General features: G+C 37.7%; 4 protein-coding genes across 7 annotated transcripts in view; 2 read left to right on the top strand and 2 right to left on the bottom strand.

Annotated features, from left to right (window-relative positions):
- Positions 1 to 80: 80 nt before the first annotated feature.
- On the bottom strand, positions 81 to 5,250 carry LOC116288769 (ketosamine-3-kinase). The gene is made up of 8 exons (XM_031695593.2): positions 5,072 to 5,250; positions 4,863 to 4,946; positions 3,090 to 3,199; positions 2,608 to 2,734; positions 2,030 to 2,083; positions 1,411 to 1,552; positions 1,134 to 1,308; positions 81 to 453 (listed from the first exon to the last, which is right to left on the bottom strand). The coding sequence occupies exons 1-8, from the start codon at positions 5,237 to 5,239 to the stop codon at positions 387 to 389; spliced, it is 927 nt and encodes a 308-aa protein (XP_031551453.1). The 5' UTR covers positions 5,240 to 5,250; the 3' UTR covers positions 81 to 386.
- An 88-nt stretch (positions 5,251 to 5,338) lies between these two features.
- On the top strand, positions 5,339 to 16,446 carry LOC116288792 (centrosomal P4.1-associated protein). The gene is made up of 23 exons (XM_089033350.1): positions 5,339 to 5,840; positions 5,980 to 6,581; positions 7,046 to 7,342; positions 7,490 to 7,532; positions 7,775 to 7,833; positions 7,990 to 8,256; positions 8,750 to 8,982; positions 9,515 to 9,596; positions 9,709 to 9,883; positions 10,240 to 10,371; positions 10,609 to 10,755; positions 10,841 to 11,157; positions 11,566 to 11,727; positions 12,102 to 12,205; positions 12,316 to 12,409; positions 12,843 to 13,013; positions 13,334 to 13,403; positions 13,483 to 13,582; positions 13,911 to 14,142; positions 14,530 to 14,670; positions 15,041 to 15,114; positions 15,427 to 15,625; positions 15,905 to 16,446. Exons 1-23 carry the CDS (start codon positions 5,636 to 5,638, stop codon positions 16,046 to 16,048), a joined length of 4,050 nt encoding a protein of 1,349 aa, XP_088889476.1. The 5' UTR covers positions 5,339 to 5,635; the 3' UTR covers positions 16,049 to 16,446.
- A 404-nt stretch (positions 16,447 to 16,850) lies between these two features.
- Positions 16,851 to 26,000, top strand: part of LOC116288793 (jouberin) — a 28,562-nt gene continuing 19,412 nt past the window's right edge. The window contains exons 1-9 of one of the 3 annotated variants that reach the window (XM_089032403.1): positions 16,851 to 17,196; positions 17,731 to 17,783; positions 18,607 to 18,634; positions 18,822 to 18,918; positions 19,021 to 19,078; positions 19,382 to 19,469; positions 19,883 to 20,018; positions 20,304 to 20,445; positions 20,796 to 20,865. In XM_089032403.1, the coding sequence (XP_088888529.1) occupies positions 17,187 to 17,196; positions 17,731 to 17,783; positions 18,607 to 18,634; positions 18,822 to 18,918; positions 19,021 to 19,078; positions 19,382 to 19,469; positions 19,883 to 20,018; positions 20,304 to 20,445; positions 20,796 to 20,865 (682 nt within the window). In that variant the 5' untranslated portion in view covers positions 16,851 to 17,186. Of the gene's footprint in view, positions 17,197 to 17,730; positions 17,784 to 18,606; positions 18,635 to 18,821; positions 18,919 to 19,020; positions 19,079 to 19,381; positions 19,470 to 19,882; positions 20,019 to 20,303; positions 20,446 to 20,795; positions 20,866 to 22,206; positions 22,301 to 26,000 lie in introns of those variants that run through there. The other 2 variants (XM_089032402.1, XM_089032400.1) reach the window with 2 other exon arrangements.
- On the bottom strand, positions 22,669 to 25,343 carry LOC116288796 (perlucin-like protein). 2 transcript variants are annotated; one of them, XM_031695636.2, is made up of 4 exons: positions 25,107 to 25,343; positions 24,503 to 24,737; positions 24,006 to 24,224; positions 22,669 to 22,982 (listed from the first exon to the last, which is right to left on the bottom strand). In XM_031695636.2, the coding sequence occupies exons 2-4, from the start codon at positions 24,615 to 24,617 to the stop codon at positions 22,750 to 22,752; spliced, it is 567 nt and encodes a 188-aa protein (XP_031551496.2). In that variant the 5' UTR covers positions 24,618 to 24,737; positions 25,107 to 25,343; the 3' UTR covers positions 22,669 to 22,749. The 2 variants fall into 2 exon arrangements, with proteins under 2 accessions (XP_031551496.2, XP_031551497.2); XM_031695637.2 differs by lacking the exon at positions 25,107 to 25,343 and having other exon boundaries at positions 24,503 to 24,815.

Here is a 26,000-nt window from a genome sequence, read left to right as displayed (position 1 = left end):
AGAATACTGAGCACACAGAGTCGTCTATCATTGAATCACTGTACTTGAGATTTTAACACACACAAATAATAGCAAAAATAGCCATTTTGAAATCTTTATTCTTCACAAAATTCAAACAATAAGCCATCTTTCTTGATTAATCTAAAAAAATAGCTATTATTTCAACAAAAATATATTACAATAATATTACGAAATATATTACTTCATATTAAAATACTCTGAACTTATTTAAGATTATTCTACTGATCCAGTTATAATCTCAATACAAAAAGGAACAATTTTAAATATTTAGAACCTAGTTTATAGTGTTTTTAACACAGTAAAAGTTAGCTATAAATCTGTTAATTTTGGACCATTGGTCACTGATGAAATAATGATCTTTGACATTAAATGGCTGTTAATGACTTCATGATAGAGATAGCAGCCGGTCTGTAACTACTGCCAAAATGGTTCCTGAAAAAAAAAAGAAAAATTGAAATGACATAAAATAAAATTTGGGGAGAATTATGAGATTTCCGAGTTTCTGCAGCTTTTCTGCATGGTACTCAGTGGTATTCATATTCATGTGTCGTCTCATGCACAACTGGTAAACTAAGAAATTATATTCTAGGGAATGACATGTGGTCTAAAATGGGAAAACATTACACCCAAGGTAAAGAGGTCTATTTTCTAAATATCATCTATGAATAGCATTTTGTTGTTGTTGGTTGAAAACAACCTAATATTTCCAGACAACACAAACAGGAATGGCTGGCCAGGAAATTTTCCTTTCCACAAAACAATAAACTTCTTACAAAGATTCACCTCACCCCACCCCACCTCACCTCACCTCACCTCATCTCACCCTGCCTCGCCTCACCTCGCCTCACATCACCTCACCTCTTCTTACCTCACCTCACCTCACCTCACTTACATCACCTCACCTCACCTCACCTCACCTCACCCCAATCCACCGCACCCCACCCCACCCCACCTCAGTTACATAATCTCACCTCTTCTTACCTCTCCCCTCCTCACCCCACCCCACCTCACCTCACCTCTGCATGCTCGTTAGTGCATGAGGCCTTGATACTTCTTACTAAGATTTAAGATCCAGTACTGCATACAAAACTTGTGTAAAGTTGACAGCTTACCAGTGATTAATATAGTGAAACAACTGGTAAAGTTTCTGCCTTTCTTCAAATCCAGGAGCCTTGGGAATCAGTTGGTGATAAGCATTGTAGAACTCAGTACTAAACCCTCCAAACATTCCAGCAATTGCCAACTCAAATTCATGATGTCCATAGAAGGAAGCAGGATCAAAGATAACTGTTGAAAGTGATGACATTCAGAAGATAAAATATGAGGATGATGGCGAATTTTTGCAGATTTTAAATTGTTACAGTTTACACTAAAGCTATAGATAAATACCTGGTCCTGAATCAATCTCTCCCACATTACCACCCCAAAGGTCACCATGAAGAAGGGAAGGTTTGATTTCCAAACCAGTAAAATATTCAGGGATTTTAGTCTTAAGCTTTGCCCAAAAATCCTGGAGTTCCCGGTCTTGATTCTGAAGAAGACAATATGTGTAAAAGAGATTAGCTGCTGCATGAAAACATGTAAGAGTGTGTGTCTTTAAAACAAGAGACATAAAGTGAAGCCACCTTAGAGTGTCACACAGAAAAAATTCTCACTCAACTTGTCTCATGAAAAAATAGTTGCAGTTGCACAAGGCCATGTCACATGCACAATTTTGGTTGCAATGTCTTTTGGGAAAAAATGCTGCAAATCAGACCCATAATTTGAATGTTGCACATAATTTTTTGTTGCAAAAAGTACAAGCCCATTCTAATTTTTGTGCAGCCATAAAATGAAAAATTCAAGTTGCCCAAGGGTGAGGGGATGTCAAAGGTGAAAAATGCATGTGCAACTTGCCAAATGTTTTTGTGAGACAAGTTGTAGTGCATGACATATCATTCCATGTGATACAGCCTTACGGAGAGAGAGTCGTAACTCAGCTGTCAACAACTTTCAATATTCTACGTACCTCTTTTAACACCATTTGAATCCTATTTTCCAACCTCTGATTTACATAAAAATCCTGTAGAAATACAAATTCAAAAGAATAAGTCCTATTAAGTTGGATGGAAAAATAAATTCAGGCTTCCCACTACTGAGAGATGAAAAAATTACAGGACTTTCCAAGGCATAAATATAAAAGTTCCAGGGCCCAGAACTCATATGCTAAGTCACATTTACAAAAAGAGAGCTGTGTAACAACCCCGTGAAATTTGTCTCACTATGCCATTGCAAGCAAGTTTCAGCTAAAAGTTTCAACGTGTAACAGGGTCTTTAATCAACCTCCAGTTAGCCACCTTCTATTGAAACCTACCTAAGTGATTATGCTTGGCTAGGTTACCTAAACTTTAATTTTGGTATGATTTAAGAGCACTTACATTGGGCATGTTAGATATATTTCATTTTGGCAGATGTATTTGTAGGCACATGCCCTTCAGCTAGAAAGGTGTTGTTTTTCTTATGAAAATTTGATTTTCAACCCCTCTCACTCCACCTCACTTTTCATTTTGTTCCACTGCAGATATCATATTGTATTCTGACATTTACCATCCAGTCATCTTTCCATTCATTCGTTAGGGAAATATATCCACAGCAGGTAGCTCCAGTGAAACCAAATTTGCTAACAGCGTCACTGTCTCCCTTGTTTAGTTTCTCTATGTTATGCAAATGCAGTCTAAACAAAGAAGAAATCAGCAAAAGGTCAGAAATACATTCAGTACCTCTATTACCTTTAGGATCTTGCTTTGTATCCATTGAAAAAGGGTGGCTAATTTATAGTAAATATAGAATTAAGAAAATGTATGTAATTCTTCCCTAAAATCAGTATACCAATAGACCTTTCCTGAATACGCTTGGATGACCATGAAACAATGGTATGGTTTAAAGTCGAGACTGAAATTGATTCTTTTATTCATCAAGTTCAACCTCGACTTCAAACCATTGCTTTCATGATCAGTCAAGCAAATTTGGGAAAGGGCTATTCAATTCAGTGCCAATTCACGGCCATACATTTTGTTCCATGTCATCACCTCGCCAATTGCTGTCCAAGAGCAGCTTGAAAACCAGGATTTTTCAGGCCCCTAAGGTCAAGATGTTCCATGACTAGCATTGACCCATTTCCTTCAGGATAGTCCAACACCTACAAGAGGAATGACGACCAAAATCAAGCAATCTTTTAGGTATATGTAAAAAAGGGTAGATCTAGGTTTGATTTTGGGATGGGTGTGAAAGTTAAAATCTAAAATCTACCAGCTTTGGCTGTTATATCACAGCATGGGACAATCACAAAGAGAACACTGAGTTCAGCATGCTAGGTGAAAGCACAAAGATGGGATTGGAATTTAGTAGTTGATTTTTTAAGGAAGGAGAAAAACCAGAGAACTTGGAGAAAACCCCTCAAAGCACAGGACTCCACCCTAGGTTGCAATGCTTGAGCTTGGAAATGAGTTGTGTTATAAGAGAAATTTCTAACTAGATCCGTTTTGTGGTTCCTTCTCTTGTAAAAAGTTTTTTTTGTGCCTCAGAAATTATGTTTTGCACATGGTTGCTTGGTATTGCTGGGTATTGCTGGGTACATGCAGGAATTTGTGCTCATGAGTACCTGATATTTCCTACCACTCCACTGACCCCCTCTCCCCAAACCTAAAAAGGTATTAAGTTCATTTTAAAGTTGTCTTCTGTGTTTAAGGAACTTGAAAGGAGGGGGGGTAACAAGCTGGTCCCCCAAACCTACCCCTTCCTGCTTATTTTTAGCTATTGCAAAATCTTTGGAAGACAAAATTTACTCATTAAAGGCTGTTTACACTAGCAAATTTTGCAGTGCGATTCTCGCCAGGACCGAGTTGCATATAATGTAAACATTGTGTGATTCTCACAACGATTTCACTGCAACTTGAGCGTGCTGTTGTGGTTTTAGTAAAGTACAAGGCCTAGTATTCGATGAAGTTAAAGAAAGAGTAGATATTATCTCTAGTTATTGGTGTACTAGTGGTCTTTTTCTGTGGAGTCACCCATTCTCTTATACCTGTTTCTTCTTCTTCCTCACTCCAGCTTGCTTTTTTTAATGATTTCCCTGCTTTTTTCAACTCTAACATCTCCGCCTCCATGTTTACAAAACAGTGCAAAATTCCACCCGAGTGGGGTGGAGAGAAAAGATTTTGGTACTTTCTGTGAAAAATCGCCGCGATAATTTCGACCATGTTCAAATTCACTGCAATTATCTCGCGAGAATTGCCAGCAGAATCGCAGACCATTTACACAGGTGAATTTATAATGGTAATTGAACTGAGTGGAGTGTAATTTGGTCTGAAATCAAACGCGCGATTACAAAATCGCAAGATCGTGTGATTTGTAATTGCAAGTTCAATTACCATCATAAATTGCACTCCACTCAGTTCAATTACTGAAGAAATAGAAAACATGCGTGCATGCTGTGTGCTGTCATAAAGCACGCGGGGGTTGGCAGAACGCGAGAGAAGTGTTAGGAGAAGCACAAATCAAAATACAAATTACAATAATAGATAGGAATGACGCAACGGAAAGTGCGCGTGCGTGCGTGCAATGTGCTCTCATAAAGCACGCGCTCCAAACCAATCAGAACGCGACATTCATAACAGTTATTTTATAACATTTATTTATTTAGCATGCAACTCGGTCACAACGAGAATCGCACTGCAAAATTTGCATATCATGGAAAAATTTTGAAGCGCTTGCAAAAATGATAGATTTTTCTTTGGAGAGTATCTTAGTGATACGAGATTGAATGCGCATATTTTCTTCACGGTAAATGACCGTTTGTTTACCTTGACTGGCCTCGGGACTCGCACAGTATTCGTCTTCATCAGTGCTTCAAGCGAGTTTAACTCCCCTTCAAACATCACCCTTGACTAATGCAAACAAAAAACAAATTACACAAGACTTAAAATGCAACCACCCCAAAAATCCCCAAGGGAATTAAAGCCGAAAACTTCTGCAAAGAAAACTCTGCAGCAGAGAGAAAAATCAAACATACTCCAGTATGTTTGTTGGTCTTCACAAACACAACTCCAGTGTCTGTCTTGAAACTCTGTCCCTCGTTAATGCATCCTCCCCCAAAGTGACCTGTGTATTCCAAAGTTTTAGTATTAAGTTCTTGTTTGAGGAGTTTTTCTAGGATTTCGTTTGACAAGACACGCGCCATGTTTTCTTGGAGTAAACGAGCCTGTGATAACAGCACCCAGCAGCGTTCTGTACAGAGAATGCGCAGTGCAAACAAAGCTCATTCAAAAAATGGCGCGTTTTGATGTAAAGGAATGTCAAACTTTACCAAACTTTATCTGCAGTAATTCTTGATTTTTAACCCAAGTTTTGATATTCAAAGCTTATATGTTAATACTTTGATACATTGGATTGCTCGTGGATGGAAGATTTGGACAATATCGAGGATTGTTGTCATGTGATTTGTGAGCTATTGTCTTCATGAAGGTGAAAACCTTTCATTTTGTTTTGAAGAGAAATCAAGCTTACGATCTTTCTGTTCCTTCGATCTAGCTTTAAATAATATCTCTATGGATTAGAGGATCAAGGTTATAGAAATATGGATCCTTTATCTTGGAGCAATGATAAATCCACAGGGTATCAGAAAGAGAACAGCCCGCCAGGTGCGTCGGATGTTCACGAGAATCCAGGTGCAAAACTATTAGCCACAGCTGATGTCCTGTCTTTAAATAATTCAAATCAAGGACAAACGGCTGCGTTCAAGCCTTTCCAAGAAAATGTTAGAAAACTTGACGATAATATAGGTAAGTTCTGCCATATTCACTTGTACTTCGTACGATCTTGTATATTGTCATTTGTTGATCTTATCAGACAATTTTAAATCATTATCTTTAATCTTTGTACATATACTCACATAAAAAAGTTAACTTGTTTTCCTTATAGTTCAACAGCTACAACAACCTCTTCAACCAAGGAACAGCCTTATCCAAACAAACAAGCAAAATGAAAAAGTTCAACCAGAGTTGTTAAAGAAATTTAGACAACTACGTCAATGGCAGCAGCAACAACAAGAGAGCATGTATAAACAACAACAGGAGCAAATGGCAACCCTCAAAATGCAACAAGAAAAGCTACAATTGCTGTACCAGAAGGCTGTGGTTAGTACTGGATCACCTAGCACAACAGCTAACGGTCCTGGAGACTGTCAGAGAACAGGCAAGCCATCTCCGTTCAACAATACAAATGGAAAAGAAATAAATGAACAAAAAAGTAATACCTCAATGGAATCATTTTTCAAGTCTTTAAAAACCCAAGAAAAGATAGAAACATCTTTGGTTAATCCAGCTTCGTATGTTGGACAACAAGACATCTATCACATACAGGGATCGCCACCTAGTAATTCCTGTGCACAAAGTCCTGTACTAATGACTCCAATGCAGTTCATGAGTCCAACTTCTTACAGTAGACCTCATATTTGTAGTCCTGAAGATTTTGGTCTGAGTGGACCTACTAATCCTTTAATGCAGCAGAATGCCCTGAATCTAGTAAGTTTGTTAATCTTTAACATAGGAAAAAATCCCCATCCCCCTCTGTCTCCAATTGATTGATACATGCTACCAAACCTTGATGATGTATATCTAAACTAATTTTTTTCACCATCCCTAACTTCTTATTTGGGCCAGTTTTGAAAAGTTATGCAAACTTTAGCCAATGATGAAAGAGCAGGATTCAGGATCATACTGACTTTAGCCAATCACAATATTGTTTCATTCCCAAGAGTTGTTGATATCATTTAAGTTGGTTTTCAGAAACATAATCAGATCTAGGCTTCGATCATTGCTTGCTCCTTATTTATTAAGTCTGTCTTACCCTGGAATGCATTGTTGTTTTTGTTCTCTGTTATAATTGATTAACTTTGTTGTCTCAGTAAGATAACTGTCTGCTTTGTAGTTTAGTTACCTTTAGACTAATCTTTATTATGACTTTAAAAATACTATGTTTCTTCAAGTCTCCCAATCAAGCACTACAGAGAAAAATTCCAGAATATGAGAAAGAAAGAGACTATGATGCAATGTCCTTAGAGGATCAAAGTGATCTCGAATCTCAACCTGATTACCAATCTGATTGTGATACAATGAGTGGGGTTTATCCCATCGAAGATGATGTCTCTGAAACCTGCAGCACAGAGATAGAGAATGAGCAAAGAAGAAAGGATGTTGAAGAAGAAGAAGACCAGAGTGATGAAGATGGGAATTCAGACCTGGAAAATACTGTCCGTGAAAGGGTGGATCCTGGTCATACCAAGGTAAGATTACTATGTGAGAATGTGTGGAGGAATTTTTGCACTTTATGAATAATAATTATATATGTAAGCTGAGCTGAAAACACAACAAAATTTATGAAAACATATGTAAGCTGAAAACACAACAAATTTTTTTTGTTCTGTTCTCAGGCTGCAATGAATGATGAAGAACGTCCAATCAACCCTGGAATAGGTAAGGTTGATGAAAATAAGTATATCAATTAAATAGAGGTTCAAATTACATTGATTTTGAATCATTGATGATGGTGATGATGTAAAGACATGGTGGACTTGATGGTACTCAGGGTAACTATAATGAGTAGTGATTAAATTGATTGATGATGATGATGCTGATGATGATGACAAAGCTTATGATAATAGTAATAAAATATGAGGACTTAATTTTAATGACTTGACATTTTGGATCTATTTTAGGTGCTGCTAAAGCTACTACATTTGAAGAACTCTTGGAAAGAGAACTGTCAAATGAACAGGTAAAAGATTGACTAGCATTAATTTTTACTCTTGAAGGTTCAAATTGCAACTTCAAATCAGCTTTTCCATGAGCACCTCTTTCCTACTTCTACCATTTTTTCACAAGCATTTTTAGGATTTACATTTTATTAATACTTGTTTCTCTCATTTTAAAGAACCAAGGTACACGACAAAACTCTCCAAGTCCAGTCAAACCACAAAAGAAATTCCTAAGAAAAGGTCAAGGCTTAGCACGATTCAACATGAAGCCAACAAACCTAAACAAACAAAAAACTGTCAATCAAAAACCATCTTCAGGCCTTCCTTCATTACAGCAGGTGTCAAGAACGCATAAAGAAGAAAGAAATATAATGAATAATCCTCCTGTTAGACAAGAACCTAAGGGGTCTTCTAAACAGCTGCTGGCTGTACCTCAAAACAAGGTAAAGTATTTAGAAAATAAATTTTTTCATTCACAGGCAAATGAATAAAATAAATAATTTTTTAAAATATGTGGTATGCTTTAGAGTCATAAGCTAGTGGAGCCATGTATTTTCCATACACAATCATTACTACTTGTGAATATTCTATTGACACACACCACTCTAAACTCACATGTTGATTTTTATGGAGGGAGGGAAACTGGAGAACCCAGAGAAAAACCCTTGTGGCAAGAGAGAGGATGACACATCAAACAAACTCAATTCACATGTGGTGTCTGAGGGGCTCGAACCAGCGACCTGACCATTTGGACTGAGCGGTGAAAGATGATGTATTAGCAGCGTATGTCTCGAGGGCGAGACACTTGCCTGTTGACTAGTTCCCCGACTTGGGAACATAGATGAAGTAATGAGACTTGTAGTATGACATACTCTCATTCAATCAAGAAGAGAGCATGATTAGGGGAGTCTAATATGATTTGTCTTTTGTCTTCAGGTTCAAAGGAAGATTGCTGGGAGAACAGCACCCTCTGCACCAAGCAATCAACTTCCTAAGCCATCTTCCCAGGCTTATGGTTCTAGTGTGCTAGCATCACGTGTTATTGGACCATTCAGCTCTTTGGCTAATGGCATACCTATCACCAAGACAACAGGAGCTGTTACCAAGACAACAGGAGCTGTTACCAAGACAAAAGGAGCCGTTACCAAGACAACACTCACCTCTGTTAGGTATGTTTATAATGGGTTATTGAGATAGATGATAGATTAAATAATGGATGGACTGATTAATTTATGGATGGTAAAATTAAGGGATAGATGATTGATATATAAATGGTAGGATGGATAAAATAATTAATTGCATAGATATGGATGGATGGATGGATGAAGAAATGGGCAGATGGAGAAATGGATGGCAAAATGAGTGTATGGATGTATAGGTGAATGGATGGATAGATGGTAATGGATGGATGGGAATAGATGGGATAGATGGTAATGGATGGATAGATGGGAATGGATGGATAGTTGGGAATGGATGGATAGATGGGAATGGATGGATAGATGGGAATGGATGGATAGATGGGAATGGATGGATAGATGGGAATGGATGGATAGTTGGGAATGGATGGATAGTTGGGAATGGATGGATAGATGGGAATGGATGGATAGATGGGAATGGATGGATAAATGGGAATGGATGGATTTTCCAAAAGGGTAAATTAGGATATCATTTCCTATGCAATGCTATGTTGTTTCTTTACAGGAGAGATGGATCACCCTTACTGTCTCCTCTTACCAGTTTAGATCTTTCCTTTGACAAACAAGAAAAAGAATGGGAAGAAATAGTAAGCAATTTCCGTTCTCTACTAACTTCTAGAGCATTTACAAGTCAAGAGAAGGAATCACTTCATTAAAAAAAAATGTGTTAACAGCTTGTGTTTTTCTTGTTTTCATCAGAAAGAGGATGAAGACCTTGAGGAGTTTGAAATGCTTGAACAGGCAGCTGCTAATGCTTCATTCTCGTCTAACTCATCCCTCGTTGTCAAGGTCCTAGAAAAGGCGAGGTCACAAAAGCCAGGACATCAAACTGCTTTTGTCAGGAAAATGGAGAATATTGTTACAACAAGCAGAGGTAGGGCATTTGATTACACATCATTTAAACCAGTTTGTGCAAAGATAATTATTCCCTTCTAACAACATTTTTGCAATGCCTAAAATGTTAGGTACATTATTTTGAACATTTTCATGTTTATCTGAAATTAATAGGAGGATTGGATTCATATTTCGTAGTTGCTTTCACAGATATTCTATCATCAAAACCAGTTTGGGCACAAATTATCAATTTTCTCTTGCTAATTAAATTGCACAAAATCTGGCAGTCAGTCCTGGAATTACTGGAGAAGCATTTATAATTTTTAATATCTATTGAATTAATGGTTGATAAAACAAACTATTATGAATTTTTTGGCTGTTTGGTTTTGTCCACAGATTCCCAGGTGCCCAGTATCCTAAGTCCTGTAGACACAGGCTATGGCAGTGGAGAAGGAAGGGGTAGCGGCTCAGTTATTGTTGGTAGTCAGGCAGGCAGCATGTCGTCTGTTGAAGATGCCAGCACAACAGGTAAAAACTTTGTCAGATACCTCAGCACCCTCCCCTCCCCTAAAGATGTATCTAACCTGGACACAAGTGAACAAAAATCAGAAATTTTCTCTGGTACTTGTATCAGGATTTGGTTTGATGAAGTGCGCAATGACGCTTGTGTTTGCACTTGTTAGTCCTGTGTTTCTAGTTACATTGACCCAGATTTAAAGTGATTCAAAGTTCGTTATTGTCTGATTGACATGATTATATCGACAGACAATGAAAGCAATGAAGAAGAAGAAGACGATGATAACGATACCACATTACAAGAGATAGACTCATATGACGATGAATCCTCTTCCCCTGGCACTGATCAACTCCCCCATCATATGAACCAACCTCAACATGGATCTTGTGCTCCAGGTATTAAAGACTTCCTTTGGGGAATCAATTTACATGTTAAATATTCTATTTCTACAGTTATTTTACCAATCCTTTTCTTCTATAGAGGCTTCAGTACAATCGTCAGTTCCTGCATTGACGTCACCAGATGAATTCGATGACCAAGAAGCCTGGGGAGAGATAAAAGCGCAAACGAACCAAAATGACACCGACAGTGATGAAGACAGCGATGATACTGACGTCACCATTATTGACATATTTCCATTAAACACTTCCCTGAAAACGATTATACCACGTGATTCAACCAACAGAAGTGAATATCAGCAAACGAGTAGTCCTGGTAACAAGAGTGACGTCACGTCCACTCCTCCGACCTCTGCACTGGTGTCAAAGCTTTTCCCTAAACTAAAACCAAAGCCGAAGGTAGCAATTAACAACTTGAGAAATATAGAAACTTAGCTTTTCTGTTCATCTGACTTTAAGTACGAAGAAAATTTATTCAGCTATGCCGATGAAATACATATATGATTTTGAAAAAATATGCGGGGCAAGGTAACGGTGTGGTTTAGCCCGCGTTCGTTTGTTTGTTTGTTTGTTTTTGTATTCGTTTGTTGTCTTTTTTTTTTTTCACGTTCGTATTCACGTTCGTATAAAATCCACATTATGTATCGTGCCATGTCCCAGCACTCGCATTGGACAGAAAGAAATCTTGCGTTCTGATGCACTAAACTCCGTATCTTGAATGTACCATCTGTAATTTTCCTCACAGACTCTATGTTGAAGTTAGTGCTTTGCTAGTCTATTCCTTTAACTTTGTCGCTCCATGTGTAGGTTGAAGAAAACCAAGTCAACAACCCACCTACTGTCCCTGTTGTAACAGACAGTGGACCATGCAGAGAAGTTCAAGAGAAACTAAAAGAACTCGAAGAAGAGATCAGCAAGTTCCGTACTGAGAACAAGGCGTTGGCCAAGATAAGAAACGAACGAGACGAGGTACCACTAAAACTACGCTTATTTTTTTAGTCCCGGCATATGATATTTTTTCTCTTGTGTTGTTTACTGCACTTAGTTTAGTTTGACTGATGATGTCAGCCGATTTTAAACCCCGTTGAGGTCGGGTTTTTTCCCCCTCCGATTGATTTTCTATGCACAGCGCTCGCTCGGAATTTTATCATTGGGTTACTTCAGCAGTACAACTTATCTTTACCTAGTTTTGCGCAATAAGGACCTTTTTAACAAAACAAAACAAAAAAACCATGAGTAAAGAAAATCAAGAAATGGTAGATGAAAAGTTAAGCATATTCAAAATAAGGCCCCTCAAGATTATGGATGAATTCGCTCAAATTAAGATCTTTGTATTGTGTCAGGGTCTAAAGAGATTCCAGAAAGAAATCGATTCGTTCGAAAAACAGAAGACAGAGGAATTAGAGCGTCTCGAGAAGTTCAGAGAAGAAGAAATGCAGAAGCTACGGTGAGTCAGAGAACGAGAACTAGAGAAAGAAGGTGGATAGTACAAGGTGCAATAGCTCAAAAATCATAATCTTGTATTTTTAATTTTTTTTTTTTTTTTTTTTTTCCTAGACGAGAACGAAGGACATTTGAAAAGTATCAAAAAGCGACCAGAAATAATCCTGATAAAAAAGAGCGCGAAGAGATAGAAGCACTACGATCACAGGTGTGTGGATATTTATTTGCATATTGTTGGAAGATGTGGTATTTTTATTTTCGCGGCCTGGAGTATGGAGCACACTTTGTGGTACGTGCCCTGTGCAACGCACACTGCGTATGGTGCGTTATACTGTTTGCCGAGCGTCGTAGAAGTTGCGCTTCATGCAGTATGTCATACATTGACAGCCTGGTGTGTTGTGCATTCACCGTAGAGTCCATTAAAAGTTTCGCTATTAGTTTTATTTGCGCTCAGTGTAGTTATTTTCTGGATTTTCAAGGCGTGATTAGAGTGGTGCGCGTAGTTCTATTACTCCATAGAAGCTGCGCTTTTCGTTGTGGCAAGACGACTGGCGTGTTGTAAGCTGTGTGTGTGTTTTTTTTTCAAGTGGTAACGATACTTTGTGGTGCATTACTGAAACAAATATTACATACATTTCCAGGCAGCAGAGTTGCAAGAGGAAATAAAGCGTCGTGAATCTCGATGGTCAGCGGCAAGTTCTCGGTATCGTAGCCGAATCGAGGCTTTGGAAGAACAGAACAAAGAGCTCCAGGAAGAAGTGAAATTACTGGAAAAATATCGACTGGAAAAATGGAGAAATGACGAAATGAAGGTTGGATGTTAATACGTACTGTTGCCGAATAAAGTGGTTTTCCGCACTTGCATCGTAGTCGGGATGAGGTTCGGAAGCAGTTCATGCATTAAATTGCAAGCGAACAGCACTTGTCATAAGCATAAATAAACACACGCCAAAAAAAGTAAACCTTCCGATTCCAAAGCGCTTCTGACTACGAAAATGACTCTCCTGATTTTCACTTTGTCATAAGCTACTTTCGACTCCGATTTAGATTCTGCCATTTGTGATAACCATCCTTAAGAAATATGAAATAAGAAAACAGCTCTAAGCCGGCTTATTATCTTTTGCATTTTCAGGCTAAGGAGAACGAAGAAGCAAAGCCAAGAGATGTGGCGCTCCGTAAGACCATAAAACCTGCAGAACCAGGTGAGATATCTTGTAACCTTTTAAAGGGATAAAAGGAGAGAAACAAGTTCTCACATTTTTTTAAAATCTTCTTCTGCAGCTAGGAACGAAGCCCTCAACCATCCACTAAACTATGAAGTGATGCAAAAAGAGGAAACTATCAGACAAACACCGCAGTACAAGCCAAGCCCTCTGAAAAGGTAAGTTGACAAAACGCCAAACCATAGCGGCGCGAGTGCAAAAATCTACTGATAGCTGGTTTATTAAAAATCTGCCCTACAAAAAATAAAAATAGAAAATAAATTCAAAAAAACCAGCCGAATTAATGACAGAAATTATTATCTGCTTACTTTTAAGACTTCCCTGTAGCAAGCGCGCATCTTTTCCTGTTAGCGTCAAAAGTGGAAGTTCTTTGGCGGGAAAGGAACTCCCCGGCAAGCGCGCGTGCTTTCATGTTCGCGCCAAAACGGGGAAGTTACATCACATTATTGATTGTAGAGACTAACTGAAATGTTCATTAATATTTAGCCATGAAAACACAGCGATAGATATGAACAATAACAATAAGACAATAGCGAATGACTCGACCAGTAAACAGTCACCCCGAGGTAAAAGCATGGTAAATACAAGCGATGCTGGCCCAAAACAATCAGAGAGTGGAGAACAGTTGAAAAGCAAAAACAATATCACAGGAATTGCGTCAGTTATTCCTGGAATGAAGAGACTGGCTTTACAAGAAATTGAGCACCCGGATGGCAAGGTATGACAGCCAATTTTATTTAACAGCCAGTTGTCTCTTTGTGTGTCTCGGGAAAGCACTGATTATGTTCGACAAAGGATCGGTACTTTCTCGTGATCTGCTCGTAGCCTCATCGCCTTGCTCTGTTTCATTCAAAATTTAAACCAGAAAATGTTTTCTCCTTCCCATGTTTCTCGTCTTTTGGAGCGGATTTTGTTGACTTCGAAAAGCTTATACGTCGTAAGGGGAACCTTGTTGTAAACTGGCAAGCTATTTCGAGTCAAGGAATGAAGCTCGAGAACCCAGAGGGATAGGCGAGTGCACTATCGCCACAACACCGTTGTTCCCTTTAACCATATCACATAAAGGAGGAACCAGGTTTTACTACGCATTACCTTTTGTTTTTAGGTCGAACATGTAAAGCCTGATGGGTCACGTGTCATAATGTTTTCTAACGGCACAAGGAAAGAGATCAGTACCGATGGACAGACTATTATCGTGTCTTTCTTCAATGGAGACATCAAGCAAGTTTTCCCTGACCAGCGAGTGGTATGTACAGTGGTTACATCCGTGATCACAGGTGTACTTCAACAATATTAACCCTCTAACGCAGACATTCTTTGGTTCGTCACGCAACTTTTTCTCCCTAAAAGAAATATTGCATGACGACGTGACGACCCTAGTAACGTCTGCGTGGGAGGCCAGGTATCACTTACCTGAAGTAAGTCTCATGAATGTCCGCCTGTGTTTATACGCGGGTAAAACTGTGTGGGCAAACTCATCGTCTTATCTCTTAATACAAACTGACTGTGCACGGTTAAAATTTATTTTTCCTGAAAACATGGTGGTTGCACAAGAAAGGCTCGTATCCTTGCGCAATGTGAGTATAATAATGTCTATTTTTTATTACTCATCTTAGGTGTACTACTACTCTGATGCCAAAACAACACACACAACATATCCAGATGGACTGGAGGTTCTGCAGTTCCCAAAGTAAGACAGTAGTATACCAATTATAATTAGCTAAGTGATCCAAGGGAGTCCAGAATGATAAAATATTTCAGAGAGGCATTGGCATGGGTGTTGTTCTCGGTGTTTTTTTTGGGGGGGGAGGGGAGATGGCAATGGAAAAATATCATTATTCCATTTCAGGCAATTTCTCTCAATTTCCCTCTCGTTTTTGTTCGACATGCGTTCGTGGTGAACGGGCACAAAAATGGCGTGAACTTAATCCCCGAACCCCTCCCGTCATGGTACCTACACTAGCATTCTCTGATCAATGACGTTATACATTCATCTCTGTAGTAACCAAATCGAGAAACACTACGTGGATGGAACCAAAGAAATCATCTTTCCAGATCAGACCATCAAGTACTTGTACGTCGATGGCACTGAGGAATGCGTGTTTGCGGACGGTACCATCCAGCGCATGCGTGCTGGAGACGGAGAAAGAATTATAGAATTCCCCAACGGCCAAAGGGAGGTCCACACCAAACACTATAAGGTATTAATTACTACATCAACAGCACTTACACTAGTGAATCTCGATACTGGATGTCCGTTGGGTGTCCGTAGTGTCTGTTTCATGAAAAGTTGTTTGAAATACCTTGAAACGGACCGTGAATTCATTCTGTCATTTTAGATTTAGTTTAAAAGACATTTGAAGACAAATTCCAGAGGTGGTAGATATCGGGTAATTCCACCCCTCCCCTCTAAGTCGGGTCCTGCAAGATTACAATCGTATCGCTTTGACAATATCCCTTATATCGTCTTTAATCACCAGAGACGTGAATATCCAGACGGTACCGTCAAGACAGTTTACCCTGATGGAAGAACAGAAACAAGATACAGTACAGGAAGACTACGCATGAAAGACCGTGATGGGCGTGTCCTCGTGGACACCGCTGAACGACTACTGCAAGAATAAAGCGGGTTTTTCACCGTATGAGTGGGAACGACAGACTATGTTTTCTTAGTGGGAAGCGATGAGATAAATTCGTAGGACTTCGTACTTTAGCCGAGTCGTATTTTGCGGTATCCGTGACTGGATAAATATAATTAAAGATAGCTGAAGTCTTTTCTATGTTTTAATCGTTTCCTACTCATATAAAAACCGCTACAGTACCTGTAAATATCATATGAATATCTCTATAATTTAGACGAACAAGGATAAATAAATTATTTAGCTTCAATGGTATGTACAGATTGTAATTATAAAACTGCTATATAAAGAGTGCATTACCATTTCCACTTTCGCGCTACATCATTTTTTATGTATCAGGATATAACCAAGTCGAAGTTGAATCAATAAATACCATGAATGAACCTTGTTTTCCCTCCGTAATATCAGGATATATGATACCATTTCCATCCAGTAGTATTGGGATATTCGGTACCATTTCCATCCGGTAATAGCAGGATATTTGGTACCATTCCATCCAGTAATATAATCAGGATATTTGGTACCATTTCATCCAGTAATATTATCAGGATATTTATTACCATTTCATCCAGTAATATCAGACTATATGGTACCATTTCATCCAGTAATATCGGGATATATGGTATCATTTCCATCCAGTGATATCGTTTATCTAGTAACATTGCACCTTTTAGTCTTATTCGGGCACGCAAGTGTACGCGCGCTCAAATTGTGCTTTATTACTATGACCACCACCTGAATTATAACCTTCAAAAAAATCCAATTTTGGACAAATTAAAGTTTGGCGGGAAGAATGCGATCTCTATTCTTGGGTTCCCTGTGGTAAACGCGCCCGCGATTTCTCGTACATTCCTGTAAAACAAAACAACGATTTTCAAACGGTCTTCGAATTTTCTCATTTTCTTCTAAAATCTTTTTATTTTCTTAACAACAACTACTTATATACCAGGTCCAAAAGTATCTGTTGTTATTTTAATTGAATTTTTGGGCATTTTTTAAAACGTGGAAGGAAATTTGGCGGAAATAGTAACAAGCATCGTCAAGGACGCCATTAACACGCTACAGTGAGCTCTATTATTATGATCTGGTTTGAAAGAACTGCTTGACTTTCTGCGAAAATAATATGGATCCAGGTAAAATAATGAATAATTTGTATTATTTTCATGACGATATCTTAGTCCTAGGCATAGAGAAGTAAATGTTAGCTTTTTTCCTGCTTGATGTATCGTGCAGAACTTTATAGTCTCAAATGAATTCAAGTTTGATCTTGTTTTTCTCTTCCTTTCGAAAAAAGGAAAAGCTCAATTATTTCTCCTAAAATTCTTTATCATTTGCAGTACGTTAGATATTACTAGCCGTGGTTTCAATACACTCGAAGATACGACAAAAGACGGCTTTATTTTGTCAAGAAGCCAGTACAAAAAGTGATAAGCTTGATTTCAAATCAGCTGTTTTCGTAAATTTGAATAAGTTAAATATCAAAAAAAGTTTGAATCTTATTTTATTTTATTTTATTTATAAGCTTACTATGATATACTTTAGTGATTTATATTTGAAATAAAAATCCTGGCTAGGATCATATTGAGTTAAGGTTTGTATATGTGTTCTCGTTTAATTGTTATTGTATTCAAAAGTTGGGAATATTTATTTTGTGAATAATCTTCAAGGTTCTGCCAAGAAAAAGAAACACAGAAGATCGAAATCTAACTTGCAAACTCAGGTATCTTAAGAAAATCAAAGAATATTATACTACCCTTTAAAGTTAAAAGTTCATTACAGCTATCAAAACTTCAGGGGGTATAAAATATTTTATATTATTCATCTAATAATCCCAAAAGAATCATATCTTTACTCAGGAAAAAAACATACCTAATGAGCTTTGTATCCTCTTATATCAAAATCCCACCATACTTGTGCAGCATGAAGCAGAATTTGGGTAGGGGTGTTCCGCTGGGATTCTGAAAGGGGTACCCAGCTGTTTATGACAAAAAAACCCAAATTTGTAGACCCTGTTCATGACAAAAGATATAATTAATTGCACTGAGTTCCCGTTTCAATTATCATGTCATCCTGGGTATCGTTTTTTTACAACCATAATAACCAGTTTCGGTCAATACGAAAGTAGAAACCCTGAATATGACAGGAAACTCAGGAAGAACTTTGAACTTGCATACCATGTTTATGACAAAAAGCTCGAAGAACCACACCCTGTTCAGCGGATCATCCCTGTATAGTCCATATATGGGAGTTCCCCCCCCCCCCCCCGGCATAAAGGTTGGGGCTTTTCCAATTTTTAAGAGAATGACAATTTAAATTGCCTTAGTTAGAGTTTTGTTATGAAGAAAATTTTTTTCTAAACTGGAAATTTTACACAAATATATTTGTGCATGATATATTCCATGCTTCTTTTTTTTTCGAGTTTTGTTATGAAGAAAATTTTTTTCTAAACTGGAAATTTTACACAAATATATTTGTGCATGATATATTCCATGCTTCTTTTTTTTTCATTGTTTTCTTTTTTTCCTTTTGTCATTTTCCTCTAGGCTGAAATAGCAGGATCAACTGACCAATGTGAGTATCACTATCACACGATAATCGTGCGAATAATTGTTAATTAAACCCATACTGCAAAATAAATATTTTGAAATTTTAATGTTATAAAATTTTCTCTTTGATTAGGCTTCTTTCTCATGTTGTACGTTTTAAAAATATTCATTAATTCTTATAATAATTATAATTTTGTTTTTTGATATTGAAGTACTTTCAGGAGATGATGATTCTAGGGTGCTTAAAGCAAGACAAAGGACAAAAGCAAGATTTGAGTCATTTTTACAAGATGCTGTGTCAGAAAATAGGTATGGTGATTGAATTAATAAGATTAAAAATAAGCCAGTGAACACAAAGAGAAGCCCATCTGTTTATATGGTTATAATATTTTTTGTTATTTTTCTCTGTAGTATCCAAAGTTCTGGAAAAAAGAAGAAAAAGAAGAGGACACATACTGCTGATTCGGTGGTGAGATATTGTCATAGCATTTCTTTCAAATGCACTTGTTTGTTATTTTCAATGTTGAGAATCACTTTGCGATATTCAACATTGCACAATTATATGTCATGCGTATTGAAGGTGTACACTGAACTGGGTACAGTAGAAATTCATTCTTAGGCTAATTATTACTTATTTTATGGTGAAAGCAAGAATATTTCCAGCATCATTTGATAAGTGGAGTAAAGGGTGAGATATTATTTCCTGGATCCCATTTCCTTGGTATGGTAATGGTATGGACAACCTCATCAAATATGTATGTTTTAATTGCAGCTTGAAACAATCAGAACTGGTAGTCCAATTGCAAAGACACCATCCAAGTCGGAAGAGAGTCTTATCCAGGCAAATCTTTACAAAGAAGGTAGGATCTGTTCAAAATACTATTTATTTCATGTACACAGGCACATATATCATTTGTTATTTTGAACCACAATTGTAGAATTCATGATGGAGGAAGCACTCTCCATCACTTATAGTGCCTTGCAAGGCCTTCCTGAGAATTGAGAGATCCTTGCCACACCTACCAATGGAAGCGACTATCCCATTTTTCATTGGTTAATTCAGCTATAAAGATCACATGTCATTCACTTGAGACTTCGTTTTATTCGTATCCATATTCAAGGGTCTTCTCAATGCACGACTGTTTAGCAAAGAGATAATATTCTAGGGAAATACACATGGTCTGAAATGGGCAAAACATTATGCCCAAAGGTAAAGTGGTCTAATAAAAAAAACGTTAAATAGTTTGTTTTCAATTATTGTTTTCACACACAGATAACACCACTCCAGGGAAAGAAAGCAAAGCAAGTTATAGATCATTGATGCAAGAAAAGGACAACAATGTACTCAGCAGTCAAGAGATCACACCCAAAAAATCTAAATCAAGAAGAGCAAAGTCCTCTCAAAATGGGTGAGTTTAACTATTAGTTGCCTCTAATAGCAGCAATAAATGTTATGATTGTTAATATAACAAATTAAAGTCTTTCTGTGGCCTGTATTAGCCATTCTGAGATTAAGAAAAACTTGGGTCGAGTTGGCTTTGCAGTGCATTGCGGGGCTGGTTTAGGGGACATATTTCCCAGATGGCAGCTTTATTAGCCCCAAAATCCACTGCTATGCCACAGAATCAACCCAGTTATTTCCTCAACATTGGAATGGCTAATAGTTGAAGTTTTTGCTATTGTCAAATCTTTAGAGAGTTATCTGTGACCCCTGGTGAAAATGACCAGTCAAAAAGAAGAAAAAAGACACGTACCCCAGGAAAGTTAGCATTCAATGAAGACAGTGGAAAAGAAAATCTGGCATTTGAGGATGAAGACCAGAAACTTGTTGATGAGGTTTGCGCACTAAGATCTGCCCACTTATCCTCCTATTTATTCTATCTATTCATTTATCTACCCACTCCTCCATCCATCCATCTATCCTATTTTATTTATACATTTATGTACCTACTTGTCCATCCATCCATCTATCCTATTTCATCTATTCATTTATCTACCCATGCCTCCATCCATCCATCCATCCTATTTCATCTATTCATTTATCTACCCACTCCTCCATCCATGAGACATCAATTCACCTATCCATCCATCCTTTTTCCACTATCCATTTCTTTGTTTACGGATTCACTCAAGCATTCATTCATTATCCATTTTTTCATTCATATTGTAAATCTATTCACTTTTAGACTGAGGCCTCCAAGGCTTCAAAAAGTCCTAAACGAAGAGGAGAAAGAGTAAGAAGAAAGCTACATCATGGTAAATAAATAACAAGGAAATTATATTCCTTACTTGTAGGCTATGTCATCTCACTTATGTTGTAATTTTTGATCTGGAAGTTGTTATAAGCACCTACTACCCTCTCAGTGATTGATTAACTTTGTGAAAATGGTTCCATTTAGTGTGTCTGTACTGTAATCCTTTTATGAGGCAAAATGTAGAAGAATATGGGAGAGGAGTGGGGAGGGGGGTGGGATCCCATTAAGGTGTCCAATTTCCCCCTCATACTTACACATACTACATTTAACATCCATCACATACCACACCCACCAGACTTAATGATTTCCAAGTTGAATGTCATTGGTTTTTTTTTTAAAGATGGAGAGAAGTCACGAAAAAGAACCAATGATGGCTTTATTTTTTCTGTTACTGTCCACCGTGCTGACAGACTTAAGCCAGACCTACAGATATCTCACCCTATGGTTCGCGTCCATGTAGTTGACAGTGAAACTGGAAACTATGTCAAGAAATCTTCTGAGTAAGTGTAAAGTAATTTCAAATGCAATGGAAAATAGTGCAGTATTTTAGTTTCCTAAAATCATTATTTCATTTTTATTCAGGAATAGGAATGTTACATCATTTTACGAGAGTAAGCACGATACCCCTGTGGATTACATCATGCCTGTCATGACACAACCATTTGACTTCAAGACGCATAAGTAAGTCACGTAACTTATTAGACCAAGAAAATAATACTGAAAAATTAAAATTTTGTGCAATGAAATATTGAATAATTATAGCCATTGGAGCTCTGCATTCAAATGTTTCAAAATGAGGTGGGACCACTGGCTAATCTGTAACACAACAAAGCTCTATTCAATTGCACATATTTTTAGAGCAAAAGGCAGCCCTTCTACTCAATTAGAGCACTGCCAGTCATCAAATGCCTGTGCACTTGGGCAAGTTGGTTTTGAATGGAAAATGCCCTTAGATTTTGAACTCGTACAAGATTAAACTGCTGCAATGTTTGACTCATTCATTCTCAGGAATGAATGAGTCGAAGGATGCTTTTCTAGGGGATTTACAAGGTCTACCTAATTTAATAAATTTGGTTTAGGGGGATGACTAGGGGGATTGCCACCTCTATATACATATTGTACGACCTACAAATAGAGTGTGATTTTATTCCATCAACAGGTGCGTTGTTCCATCTTGGGAAGAAGTGCTGATTTTTAACGAATCTTACTCATATTTTTTGAGTCTGAAAGACGCAGATCCAAAAGTTATTATCTTTTTTGAGGTATGTGTATTTCAGGTTTCTCACCATTTTCTCACCATTTCTCGAGATTACCAGAAAACTAAACCTTGATTTTTGTTTCGTTTTAAGGTGGTTGACTTCTTGAGCATGACAGCATCAAACAGACAACATGAAAGTGAGAAAGGATGGTATCGAATAGCATGGGCTTTCTTAAAGGTAAACATAACGAACCTCTTAATCTAGAGTGTACTCAATGTTTTCCCATGTCAGGGCGCATGTCATTCCCTTAAGTATTATTTCTTTGCTTTTAAATTGGTAATGCTTGAATTACCTAAGATTATCTTAGTTTTCTTTTGTTCGATGTTGCTTATTTTGTGTGTCAGTGTATGAGTGTTTTTGTGGGTGTTTTTTGTTCACTGCAAATATAGATTGCGTGACCGGCGTGAGGTGGTTCGTTCCTTTTACGCTACAAGTGAAGATTGCGTGACTTTCTTAAGAGTTTTTCCTATTACACTACTAAAGAGAGTCCATGACTTGTAAAGATAGGGTTGCTTCTTGTAAGCTGCTAGGAAAGATCGCGTGACTTTTATCACCAACATTTTATTGCATTCATTCATTTCATGTACTACAGCTACTTGAATGACAGAAAAGTTACAGAAAAAGTCTTAACACCCTCTCTGCACGATCTTAGGCCTTTCTTTTTCACAGATATAGCCTATTTTAGTGGTCATCAGACACAAAAGATCATTCCACTTCATAGCACGTGCATCTCTATGCAAAAATATCGACCCGCAGTCTTCATCTTTCGCGTGATCATTGTTCGGTTCGCCGGAGCTCCAGTTCAAGTACTGCCCGACCAGGGGGGTGCCGTCCACCCAGGTGAATTTGCGCTTCACATCTGAAATCATCAAAAATTAGTCTGGATTACTAATATTCGGATAAAGATATAACTTCTGACATCTATAGACCGATTTAGCTTGGGCGTAAAGTTTTCCCGAATCAAACCACCCACTTTCCTTAGAAAATAAGATTCTTTGTTTGAATTGTATCCATATTCATGTGTCTTCTCATGCCCAACCATTAAACGAAGAAAAGATAGTCTTGGAAATGACAAGTGGTCTGGATTGGGAAAACACAAAAGAAAATGAACTCTCTTAGAAAATTAGAGTACAAACACTACAAGCGTGTAACATAAATACCACTAAATACTGCTAAATCATGCTAATCCTATTGTTTTCTATTGTTTAATTAGCACTATTTACTACTAAATAGTGCAAAGTGTTGCGCAGTTTTAGTGTTTGTACTCTAGTACACCCGAGCTAAATTGGTCTATTGCTTAAAATCTTTAAAAAATTGGAAACCGGAGGACGTGCGCTGTAATACGCGCCGTCTCTTACTGATTTGATTGTGTTATCTGGACCTCACATCATATATGATTACAGTTGCTTGTTCATTTTCTCGCGTGCCTTGAGAATTATTCAGCTTTTCGTCCCACTGCGGAAAGCTTAAACACGAGCCTCTTTCTCAGGAATCACCACCACTCCCTTCTTATGCATTTACCACTCCTAGTTGGACGGCTTAATGTCTAACAGGTTTTGCAACTCAATAGATAAGACAACCATAGATTGAATTAGGATTTAGAAGTTGATTTTTGTGGAGAGAGGAAAAATCGGAGAACCAGGAGGAGAAAAACTTCGAAGCACAGGAGAGAACTAACGAACAACTCTACTCACATATGACACGGAGCCTGGCAGGGCTCCAACCCAGGCTGTATTGGTGAGAGGTTACGCTTTAGCAGCGCAGCGTTTAGTTGTGTGAATGGTGTAATACTCAGCGAATTTTTACTAAACCAGAAGAGAAAAAATCAGGTGAACCCTGGGGTTTCGAAATTTCTCTCCAAAGGATTGTTAACATAACTGACCTGCCAGGAATCCAATCCACATAAAACCGGTTGACGGGAAATACGTATGAACAAGCATGGCCACGTAGTTGTTCTCTTGAGTGGAGGTGATCTTCACAAGGTCACTCCCCATGGACAGACATGTTTTACGGGCTTCGTACCAATTGTTGGTAGGGTGCGGTGGTACTTTGTAGCAGGATGATGAACCTTCGTAGGTCACCCAACCATGGTGACACGGCTCTGAAACAAAAGGGGGAAAAGTATTTATAACCATTCGTCATTTATAGAAACGAGTTTCTGCGTTGACTTTAAATTTGAAAATTCTACAAACACCTTCCACTCCGAAAGAACTATAAAAAATAGACAAAACTGCAGATAAAGCTATTGCTATCCTCAATCATTTGCAGCATTTCGTGTTCTTTATTATTATTATTATTATTATTATTATTATTATTATTATTATTATTATTATTATTATCTAATATTTCATGATAGTGAAGAACATAAATGAGACTTACGATAAACCACGTCAGGCAGCATCTTTGAGTTTGCTGCAGCAGCAGTTTTGCTGGGTCCAAACAGAAAAACGTTTTCCATCAGAACCATAACAGTCAACAACAGAACCTTGTACATCTTTGTTCGATCTTTCAGTGATTGATCACGAACGTGCGTACGACTTGACTCGGGGAGAAGTGATTTTTGATAGTAAAGTGAACGATGTTTTTGCACAAAACAAAATGGCAGATGATGCTTCTTTAACGTGTTCAAACAAGAACAAACAACACAAACATGTTAATTTTCCGTTCCAAGACTGATCCACAGACGTCAGATTCATTGCAAGTTTAAACTATGACAGCTCATTATTTTATTATTGGGGATTTTAAGATTTGCAAAATCTACGACGGCGACGTCAACTGGAAGTGTAAATAACTTCTTTTTAGGGTTCTGTTCATTGGAGATTTCATTTCAAACATTGTCGTTAAAGTCAACTCATCCACAAGAAAGACAGACTTTGAAGACGCCGGGACCCTAAAGTGAAGTTATTTACACTTCAGGTTGACGTTGCAGTCGTAGATTTTGCAAATCTTAAAGTCCCTAATATATAGAGAACCACGAGCTTACCTTATCAGTTTTAACTGCCAACTGTTATCCTCCTCGTTGCTTGCGTTTATTACCAGAGGAGTAAGACTTCGAAAGTAGTACACAAATAGGTGTTCTGCATCAGGATCATGCGGATTCATTGCAGATAATCAATTAGATACGGATTTTCCACTCGGTCGCCTTCGGATATTGGATTTCGGATTCATAGGGGTTTTGAGATCATATTCTACATTTATTTTTGGGGGTCCTTCATACAGAGAGAAATTTCAAAGTGTTTTTCTAGTCTTCGCTTGATTATTTTGATCTACGTGATTACCAGCTGGATTCGCCTCAGGCAACTGTCGCTGCGACATGCAAACAATGAATAAACGTCATGCATCATGAGAAATTTGATTATATTGTATTTATTTCTATCTCGTATTTGTGAGAAATGTTTGACAATATTTTAGTTATACTCGAAATTTTCTTTTAAGTCGCCCAAAATCGTAAATTATGGCCTCCATTACGCAGTTTGCGGTTTCTCTGGTCGGGTAGAAGATCATGCAGACAATGATTATCATCAGACGTGAATTTGTTAAAAATTGCTTTACGACAACGATATCTCTATTCGTTGTCAAGAGCAGAGAAAAACATACATAGAAAAAAAATTGAAAAACCTATTTGTACATGTCATTTAAAAATAGCGCACGCTAATCGAGTTAGATGACATAGTTTAAATTTTGCCAAGTTGCTTAGTTAATAACATTAATAGAGTGCAAATAGACTAGGGTCGATACTTACAACAATCATAATAGAGTGCAAACAATAGAGTCCAAATAATATACCCGTGAAATAGTTAGGATGAAATAGGAGATAGTTAGTGCTTAATTAGACAAGACATAGGAATTCAGTGAGGCATGACAAGGGCACGGGCGT

Source organism: Actinia tenebrosa, unplaced genomic scaffold, assembly GCF_029948245.1.
Source record: "Actinia tenebrosa isolate PJP-AT-01 unplaced genomic scaffold, QUT_ActTen_1.0 PGA_scaffold1__47_contigs__length_23844297, whole genome shotgun sequence".
In the NCBI taxonomy this organism is placed as follows: domain Eukaryota; kingdom Metazoa; phylum Cnidaria; class Anthozoa; order Actiniaria; family Actiniidae; genus Actinia; species Actinia tenebrosa.
This window is presented reverse-complemented; position numbering and strand designations above follow the sequence as displayed.